Source organism: Mangifera indica, chromosome 4 (assembly GCF_011075055.1).
Source record: "Mangifera indica cultivar Alphonso chromosome 4, CATAS_Mindica_2.1, whole genome shotgun sequence".
In the NCBI taxonomy this organism is placed as follows: domain Eukaryota; kingdom Viridiplantae; phylum Streptophyta; class Magnoliopsida; order Sapindales; family Anacardiaceae; genus Mangifera; species Mangifera indica.
The window spans coordinates 12,476,921-12,487,295 of NC_058140.1; the positions used below are offsets into that span (position 1 = coordinate 12,476,921).

General features: G+C 34.7%; 2 protein-coding genes across 3 annotated transcripts; both read left to right on the forward strand.

Moving 5' to 3' along the window:
- The first annotated feature begins 445 nt into the window (after positions 1 to 445).
- On the forward strand, positions 446 to 3,400 carry LOC123214945. The gene is made up of 7 exons (XM_044634976.1): positions 446 to 722; positions 797 to 854; positions 1,067 to 1,147; positions 1,237 to 1,272; positions 1,386 to 1,625; positions 1,715 to 1,856; positions 2,399 to 3,400. Exons 1-7 carry the CDS (start codon positions 538 to 540, stop codon positions 2,887 to 2,889), a joined length of 1,233 nt encoding a protein of 410 aa, XP_044490911.1. The 5' UTR covers positions 446 to 537; the 3' UTR covers positions 2,890 to 3,400.
- A 2,524-nt stretch (positions 3,401 to 5,924) lies between these two features.
- On the forward strand, positions 5,925 to 10,276 carry LOC123212726 (B3 domain-containing protein Os01g0234100-like). Of its 2 annotated transcripts, none has more exons than XM_044631883.1 (7): positions 5,925 to 6,198; positions 6,287 to 6,376; positions 7,772 to 7,803; positions 7,905 to 8,067; positions 8,158 to 8,364; positions 9,072 to 9,135; positions 9,211 to 10,276. In XM_044631883.1, exons 1-7 carry the CDS (start codon positions 6,121 to 6,123, stop codon positions 9,993 to 9,995), a joined length of 1,419 nt encoding a protein of 472 aa, XP_044487818.1. In that variant the 5' UTR covers positions 5,925 to 6,120; the 3' UTR covers positions 9,996 to 10,276. The 2 variants fall into 2 exon arrangements, with proteins under 2 accessions (XP_044487818.1, XP_044487819.1); XM_044631884.1 differs by having other exon boundaries at positions 5,927 to 6,198; positions 7,908 to 8,067.
- Positions 10,277 to 10,375: the final 99 nt, after the last annotated feature.

Sequence of the window (10,375 nt, forward strand, 5' to 3'; positions counted from 1 at the left end):
ATTATTTTTACCTAAAAAATTAATAAATAAATTATATACTATAATAAAATTAAGATTATCTTGATAATTTTTTAATATCTAAGATAGAGATAATAATTAAACTATTTATTATATTATTTATCATCTTGTCATTAATAATAAAAAATTATTTAAATTTTTTATTATTTATAAATAAAATAAAATAATATAAATAATAAAAAACAGATAAACAAAATAACTCAGCCAAATGCAAGATACTCTCTTCCTAATTTTGGTCCGGATAACTGGATAAGTTTTTCGAAAATAATAATATAAATAAAATCTGCAACCAAACTCCAAATTACAAAAAAACCAGCCCTTGGAAATTTCAAAGGCCAACTGACTTATCTTAATAAGCGCGTGGTGCCTACTGTCTGACGTGGCACCTCCTCTTTTGTTCACGCACTCATCCGATCTGATCAATACATCGCCACCATTAATTCTCAAAAATACAAATAAAAAAAAGTATCGTGCTCAAGCTCAAACGAGGCAAAGCACGCATAAAATTTGTAGGTAGAAATGCTCGGTGGTGGCAGTAACAGTGATGGTAATGTGTTTTGGGGCCGGAGAGATCTGGCGTTTCGTGGAATTGTTGTGTTTTTCGCTTGGGTTTCAGTTCATGACAACCCGCTAAGAAGTTTTGTCGATTTGTACTCCTCTCTTGGCTGGAATTCCCTCGTCTCTCGTTCCCATTTCCTCGACGTGTAAATTCTCCTCTCTGTCAATTATGATTTTATTTATTTGGGATTTTGCTAATTTTTGTTGAAAATTTGTGCAGATTTTATCCTGAAAGGGCTACATCCATAGCATTTGTTCTTGTCAATGAACTTGTGGAGGTAATAATTTATTCTAAAGTTTCAATTAATATGTGAAATTCTGATTTATTCTGATTTATTCTGTTGTGTGGTTGGTCGTAACAGTCAAATTTTGAGTTGCTAATGAAATTAGGTTTGTTAATTTAATTCAATGAGAATTAGGCGATTATCGGGCTTTGAAAATTTCCTCATAATACACGAATTGGAACTTAACTTTGATTTGGGGTGTGTAGGAGCTGAGGATTAAACCATGTCCTGTAGTTTTCGTGGCTTTTTCTGGTGGTCCGAAAGCTTGCATGTACAAGGCTTTTCAGGTAAATTAATGTAAATTTCTTGTTATAATTTGCGATTTTTTGAAGTGTTTGCAGCTTTAGAAATAATTTTGTTTCATGTGATGCTACAGATTATTCTGGAAACATGTGATGGTCATCTTACTGCGGTGTGTGCTATGTCGCCTCTAGTTTACTAAGTAAATATGTAAGTAGGCAACTATTTTTTTTATTGCAGCAACTCATCTGAAGTTACCCTTCTCTGGTTCCTGTTTTAATGAAGGATGAAAGTCGATTGGTCAGACATTGCCTTGCTGGGCACATCTACGATTCTGGTCCCATAGATTTTACTAGTGATTTTTGTGCTCGATTTGGTCTCCACCCCACCATTCAGAAGATTCCTGGATCGTTAAAGATTGTATCTTGGTTTGCAAAAGGGGTTGCTTCTGGTTTAGATGGTTTATGTCTTACTAGGTTCGAGTCTCAACGTGCAGAATATTGGCATGCTTTGTACTCCTCTGTTGTAAGTTTCTATCTTGCCTATGACCCTGTGAAGTTGTCTTTTATGTCTTTCCTGCCCATTAGTCTAAATTTCCTCTGTCTCTTTTGTAGGACCTGGCGGCTCCATTTCTTATTTTATGCTCAGAGAATGATGACTATGCACCACCACAAGTTATCTTTAATTTCACTCAACGTATACAAGAACTTGGGGGTGATGTTGAGCTTGTGACATGGAATGGATCCCCTCACCTAGGTTTGTTTCAGTTCTCAAGCCCATATGCTGCTTATTGCATCATGTGGAATAATTTTTCAATTTGACTATTGCTATTTGTGACTTCTACATTTAAGGTAACTAATATGTTGGATATTTGGCATTGTTTCTCTGACTATTTTCCAGTGTGGACATTTAATGTGACACAATCAGCAAAGTGCCTAAAGTTGAATGTAAATGTCTAAGCAAGCTAATATACTGAATTGTGTGTGCCTTAGACATTTGACATTTTCTCTGTTACTCATTTGATTAAAAGGTTGTTACAGATGAAGTCACACTTTGTCATTTCTAGTCCATTCATGTGACTAATTTGATGTCTTTGTTATTTGGTCAATGAGTTTATCATTCTACCTGGAAGATTCCTTTAGATCATGGTCGTCAATGTATGTTATCTTTTAGTTACGGGATGTGCCATGAACATGTCTCAATTCTGAATAATGTGTGCTATTTTTCATTTATGATTGTATTTTTTTGTGCACTGACTATGTACTAAAATTTAAGTGATGCAATTCTTTTTGCTTCAGGTCATTACAAGCATTACCCTATCCAATACAGGGCTGCTGTAACCATTCTGCTTGAGAAGGCTATGTCTGTTTATTCCCAAAGAGTCCGACAACTTGGGGAAAGATCTGGCATAGAGGGTATGCATGATGAGATATCTGAGTTAATTTGTGACCTGCAGAAAGTAGCAGTTAACTCAAACCAAAGCCTAAGAAGAGTAGCAGTTGGGCCAAGTGATCACTTCTTTTTGCCAAGTTCAGCAGAGCATCTCAATGGTCAAGGCTCTCGGTCTTTACAGGATGAACGTAATGAAAAATCAGTCTACATGCCTTCCCCCCCAAGAATCAATGCACACAGTGTTCTTGGCCAAGTCCTCTTTGATGTTTGTGTTCCCAAGAATGTTGAAGGCTGGGATATTAAATTTTCCAGCTCTGCAAACCGGCTGCCATTTGCCTCTTCTCATAGAAATTTACCTTTCCCTGGTATCAAATGCAACCGTCGCTCAAAATTATAGTATCTTAAAGATTACACTGGAGGAACTCTGCAGTTGGTTTTCTTTGGCTTGTTCAGAAGCTCCTAGAGATTTTTTTATGTAAAGCTAATAAATCTCTACAAGATATCGTTGAGGTTTCCAGACATTTTGGAAGACTACTTGGTCAATCATCGGTTACCCTTCTTTGGGTTGTGGGCTAAATCCTCCAGCATGAAGTGTACATATATAATAGCGCAAGGAAGATCACGGTATATTTAGAATGAAGTACCGTTTAAGACCGATCTATAATTGTATGTCTGCTGAGCTGCAGGATGCCAGTTAATAAAATCTTCTTGTGTTATTATATATCACCCAGAATCAGCCGGATCACCAAACTTGTGCTATATGGTGTGCGAATGGTATCAGAAGTTGAGGAGCAGATGTAAATTGTGAAATAGTTCTGTACAAAGATCTTTTTTGTATGTTGGAAAGCCAATCAGTAAACTGTGTGTACGATGTTAATGTATGAGCAAGAGGCTGGAGTTCGAAATTACTTAGGCTTGAGCTATGACTACTTCTGTTGCCTTATTTGGGTAACCTTCTGTTCTGTAACTTGAAGAGATGCTTGCTTAAAGATTTGGGGTGAAGAAGTCTTAAGAAACAATTTCTTAAAATCTGAAAGCCGGAAGAACAAATTTCTGATATCTCTCACCTTGTCAATGGGATAACAACGCTTTGACTTATTGAATTATTACTTTTTATATTGAAGGAATTAATGTTTTTTCTTGTGTGTAAATAACGGGATTGAATTTTCTTCAATATTTTCTATCCTAGAAATCAAATTTTTAGAGTATCTTGTTGAAGAAACAATACTTTTATCATTTTATTTTGGAAATAAAAAATTAACCACTTTGATTTAAAACTAAATAGAATAAAAAAAATTCTATGATACTTTTTTGAAAAATACTGTAACTTTGATATATTCTACAAGAAAATTTGAAGATTTAAGTTTTTTTAATAGTAAAAATTTAAAAGCTTGATTTTACTGTTAGTTTGAGTGATTAAGTAAAAAGAGTTTTTTTAAAAGATTAAAATTTGATTAGCAAGATTTCTTTCTCATGTGAATAACTTATATTAATTAATTTGAAACCAAATAATAAGGCATTTGTAGTGGTTATAAGACTAGTCATAGAGTTTACCCGATCTTTCCTTTCATTTAAAAAAGTTCTAAGAGTTCAATTTATCTGATAAGCAAAATAAAAGATTATGTCACTAAATTTGTATATAAATAATAACATAATTGAATGTAATTATTATTTATATATATAGTTTTATTATAGAAAAAAAGTTGTACCCTTTGAAACGAAAAAATAATAGTTGAATACTGTAAGTATCGTTATCATTTCATTAATATTTGTGTGAAGCTTCGTTGAAGTACCTTCCACGACAAAACCACTGTTTGTTTTAGTCAGGGCCACAATTTGGACCGCATAATTAATTGTATTGGTTGTGGACATAGTTTCAGACTAAACAGCAATGCCAAATTGACCGCCAGTTTGAAATCTTTTCTCCTAAACTGGGACGTTAAGTTTGGGATTGGCGACTCAAAAGTAATATTGTGAGGTCAATAGCCAAGAAAAATTGCATATGAGTTGTCACAATTCAGTACTATCCGTTTCTTTTTGCCTAAAAGATAACAAAAACCCATTTCTGCCAGCTCGTTTAATCATGCTGATATGCCTGAATAACAATGAAAGGAATATAACGGTTGATGCTTCTTTCTCTTTGTTTTTGCTATCTACTTGTTGGGTTTCTGAAATTATTTCAAGGCTGGCAGATTATATTAATTATAGTCTTGAGCCAAAGTCTTGTATGGATTAATTTGATTGCGAAACAATGAAGATTTCTTGCATTCTTCTGTTCTGAAATCTTGTACTGAAAGCCATAGTAAAATCCATTGAAATATGTTAAAACTAGCTGCCAGTTTCAGCGTATTGAAGCTGGAGTTTTCTTCTGAAGATGGCTATTTTTTGTTGATTTACTAGCTTTACAAGGTTGCTGGAATATCATATAATGTCATGAATGAAGCAATGGTTCAAGTCAATCAAGCTTCTGCATTCCAATGTTCACACATAAATTCCTTGGACATGAAGTTGAAGTATTAGTTTTAATCCATCTGCTCATCGGGCTTTTCAGGGCTTCCAAGTTTTTGCTTCTTTCTCTGCTTGTCTTAATTATGTGTTTTGACAGATATTAATTGACTGACAGAGAACAGACATGGAAGGCCAAAGCTAAAAAGACTAATTAAATACATGTGGGATCATCCAGGTGAGGTACTGAGCTAGCGTGGAACTCTTCGACTACAAAGGAGGAAGAAGAAGATACTGGTGAGGTTTATTTTCATTTTAATACAACATCCTGTAAGTCTACACAGAATCAGAAACCTTCAAAGATGAATCATTTTGATGATTCATATTACAGGATTGCCATAAGCTTCTTAATAGCTATGAATATGACAGATCGTCTGTAATTTGATTATTATTTGACGCAAAACCCAAAAGACACAGCCTGATGAGACAGCAGGTTTTGCTGGAATAGATTCTCATCAACTCAACTGCATTTACAAATCAATTAATCAATATAAAACCCATCAATCTCACCCTGAAACATGTTACAGAAGATTTTTGCCATAAAAATTTACTGAAAGTTTCTTCTTTAACACATGCCGACGTTTTTGTAGGTGCCCTAAAACTTGAAATGGGTTAGCTAGAAAAGTTACTTATTTTTTTCTGAACCCGAAACTTTCTTGATGAAAATCGTATTTTCTCCACTAATTTACCATCTTAAATGACTAATTAGATTTAAATTTTACGATTCTAACTTTAATTTATTTTTCAGAAAGAAATTTAGTGACAAAGTTTACTTCTATATGCTTAAGCAAATAAACCACACACACAAAAAAAAAATCTGTTTTTTATTACATTGGGTAAAAAGTTTCCAACTTTATATGATTATGTAACAAATTGACAGTGAAATTTCAGAGAGAAAATTCGGATTAGAGATAAGCGAAAATCTAATAACATGAAAACGTAAATTAACCTGTCCGAAACAGCCCACCTTTACCTCGTTTTATTGTCATCATGCAATTATTATTTTGAAAAAAAAAAAAAGGAAACGGAGCACCAGGAAAACAACAGGAAACCCAACTCAAGAAATTTGAAATCCGATTTCGCTTCAGACTTTTAGTTTCAGTTTCAGAAGAGGAGGCTGAAAATGGATGACCCAGAAGCCACAACCCTTCACTTTTCTCTCTCTAAAGAAGATGCCTCGGATTCTATTTCTTATCCCACAGTTCTCTCTCTTTCTCTCTTTTTTCCCTGCTTGTGCATGTCTTGATTCTGAGTTTTGGCTTTAATTGGTTTGTTCGTTTCTTTTTTAGATTAATAAACAGAGGAAGTCTTCTGAGAGCAAGCTGAAGCTGAGCCAGATTTGTGATATGTCTCCGGATCCAGATTTCAGGACTGAATTAGTGAGAACAAGTTTCTTTTTTGCAAACCTTCTTGTTAAAAATAGTTTCAGGTTTAACTTAGGATTTGTTTCGTTGATATGTATCTGGGCTTTTGTACTCGATAATTTCCGGTTAAAGAGAAAAGAGTAACACCAAGGTTTATCTTCAGAATTTTGTTCATTTTTGGTCCTATGAAGATTGAGTTGTTTCAGCACTTTTTTTCCTGGAATGGTATGCATTTTGAGGCATTTTCTTAGCGGAAAGTGGGATTTTTTGTAACCTGATGCTGAGTTAGGTCCACTGTGCTTCTGTAAGGACTTGCCATATCAGTTCTGAGTATCAAGGGTGGCAATTACGTTTGGTTTTGATGCCCTAGTTAGGGTTTAGTTGGGCAGTTGTTCTCCATTTTGTCCTGCCGGCACTATGTTGGGGCAATGAGGAATCCTCCAGGTTTTGTCTTGCCATTGTCAGGTGACTTTAGGATTAGGGTTTAATGTGCCTGGTAAATAGTCTAGTGCTTTAAGTGTCTGGAGTACCTCAAAATGAGATAAAAAAATGATATTAACACAGATTAGGTAGTTATTTTACATTTTTTAAATTCCTGAGAGCCACCTCTATGGATTTATCCTCCTAGTTTCCATATTTTTGTGATTCTGCAATGCTTATCATGAGCTTGGCAACTACTGCTCAGCAGAATACATGCATGTAACAGAATTCCCAGTAGTAATCCTTCATCCTACTCTAGGTAGTCCTTTCCTGTAGAGACCATTCCATTTAGTTGTCCCTCCAGCTAGCTTTGGCCTGTGGTTTTTTTTTTTTTTTTTATAACTGCGTTCTGGCCAAGGTGACCATCTGCAACCTGAACCAAGATTTGGAGCTTGTTCTGAACTCCTGATACCAAATATCATGTACTTAACTAGGACATACGGAGCATCAATTGATGAAAGACATCAACCCAAGCCCAAACACTTCCTGGAAACATAACAAACCTGTCAAAGCTTGAAATTATTTTTCCTTCTATGATGTTTAGAAATTGTAACCGTCTCAAAGTTAAACATAAGACAGACATAAACTTTCTGATTTCTTTTATTTCTTTTGTCTTCTTAGTCTTCTTTCAGCCATCAAGCATGGACCAATTTTCACTTGCTTTAGTTATACAATGTCTTTGATTGTTCTTCAACGAATTATTATTGACTTTGTAATTAATTCTCTGTGCTATTGCTCTTGAACTGGCCAACTGGATTCAAGCTTGATATTCCGCTTAGATTGTGTTAAAAGCACTGCATAACCTAGATGCAATTTTACTTCTCCATCATAATTTGTTTTTTCTGGTTCTTGAAAGGTTTTTATGGTGTCATTGTTCTTATAAATTGAGATGATGAATTAATTGAAAATTTATTGTGAATTTTTGAACAGGTAGTATATGATAGTTCAAAGGAGTCTAGAAGGTCTGTGCTTTTATCTTTGATTTCTTTTAGCCTTAATTACAGTCTCTGTAAAGTTGAAATTCTGTTATTTTTTTATTGACTCCTTGGTAATATACCTGAAGCAGTAGACGGAAGAGAGCTATGATTGATGATCTCTATGATCATTGCAAAGTTCATTCACCTGTAATAGAACAAGCAGAAGAGCTTCGAGCCAACCTAGAAGCTAGCTTCCCAAGCTTTTGGAAAGCAATGGTTAAGTCAAATGTTACTCATGGCTTTTGGCTGGTAAGGTTAATATTCTGTCTTAAATTTGAGAATACAATAATTTGGCCAGTACTTAACAGCTTCATTTGGAATTAACTTCTATTGTGACAGCATCTTCCTATGCGATTCTGCAAACTGCATATGCCAAAGACTGATACAGTATTTACTTTGGAAAATGAAAGTGGAGGCGAATATAAAGTCAACTATATTTCACAAAGGACAGCATTGAGCGGTGGTTGGAAGGCATTTTGTGATTCAAATGGATTAAATGAGTCTGATGTTCTAGTTTTTCATTTAATTGCACCTTTAAGGTTTAAGGTACCATTCATATCTTTTTGCTATCTATATATATATATATATCATACAATTGGCTTATAAATCGTTTGTCATCAATAGTAATTGTTTTAGTTCCTCGTTTGAGAAAGGAAAAATTCAGCAAAACCTTTAATGCCTGTGGTGTTTTGGTATTGATTGAGCAAACAAATTCCATGACACAGATGAAAATTATAATTCTGGTATAGTGACTATAATGGAAAAGACTATAGTAAAGCTAATCTAGGCATGCACTCTACTTCATGACTTCTGACACCAGTGAGTTTATTGAGCTAATTTTACTCTTTTATCTATGGATGTTTTACTTGTGATATAAAGTCCTTGTAGTATTCTATTTTCTCTATGCCTTGAATTGATAAATTGTAGTTTTCATCAAAATCATTAATTTACTTAATATGTGGGAGTGGAACTATAAAACCTGTGGTGTTTCTTCATGGAATGGTGAAGCAAAAATCCCAATATTTTTCCATATAGACGCACATGGAACTGAGCTATAATGATCTATTAATTTTACTTTGAGTATTGTGAAATCTCTTGATGATTTTGGTAAAGGTAAGGAAGTCTTTTCCTCTGTGTGTGGTTGGTTGGGTCCTTTGCCTACTTTTAATTGGGTTAAGTTATGTGTGAAGTAGTTGGTAAATCTTTAATAGGTCTTAACTTATTTGTTGCAACCTTTTTCTCCATTTATGTAGGTGTTCATAGTGAGAGCTAATGGAATTTCGAATGTGACTGCTGAAGCAAAACCGATAAATTCGGGTGTGTTTCAATACTCTGCTTTTAGCTCTGTTTCTATTCATAGGTGACTAAAAAGTTAATTTAATTTATTTACAGTTCCCTTGGATATTGACTCTGAAGCAAAAATAAATGATCAAACAGAGAAGGAAAAGAAATCCAAGAAAAGGGCGAAACAGTTGAAATCTCCAGGTTTTATACAACATGATATTCAAAATAGCACCCTGATGGTATTAGAGACCACTAATGGGCACGTTATAGATCAGTTTGAGAATGGAAGGGTGGATCTGGGCCCTATCACTTCAGAAGGGCTTCAGTCTTCAGAATCCCCCTGTAATTTTAAAGAAGTGAAGAGCGTTGACAATTTCACCATACTTGTGAATGATTTGGCCATTGACTCTGAGCTCTCTGATCACCACAGGACTAAATACTATGAGCTCTGCAGCTCTCAGAATTCCTTTTTGCATAATCATCTTCTTAAGAGCATTAACTGTAAATTGGCTGCTGAAATAATTACCCAGACTGTTAACATTGCAGAGGCCGTTAGAGCTTGTAACCTTTCCACATCTCGAGCTGATTATGAGGTTTGGGATAAAACCTTAAAGGGGTTTGAGCTATTAGGTATGAATGTTTCATTCCTACGTGCCCGGTTGAACCGGTTGATGAGCTTCACATTGGAATCAGAAGAGTCTATGGAATTAAAGAGGCTGAAAGAAGTAACTGTAGAGAAATCCTGTGCAGAAGAGGAGATGAGAGCTCTTGAATTGAAGCTTTTGACATTGAAAGAGACCATGGGAAGACTTGATTATAAAGTAGAGTCTTTGAAAGCAAAAGCTGAGACGCATGCGCTTAAATTTCAGGAGGAAGTTAATGCTCCATGGTGATTATATACATTCCATATTAAGAATTAATAGGTAATGAGAAATATTACTCATAATAATAGTGCTGTTGCTGTTTGCTTTTACACTTTTTATGAGTGTAGGGAGGCAGCTAGGATTTCAGAGTGAGAGCTCATTAGTTTGTAGTAACTTTGCAGATCAAAATTCTGTGAAAATGCTGCAATTTGCATAGGTTTATTAGAGTCAGCCATGAGAGAGCTCAAAAAATAATGTAATATTTGAAGCTGATAATGTTGTAGTAGTAGTCTGTATTCTCCTTTCTCTAAGCTTTGAATCGGCCTTTTAAGTCTCTGAGCTACGTTTACTTAAGGTTGCATATTCTTGATGTGCTTTTGCCATGCCAGTTTCCTCTGAAATGTTGATGA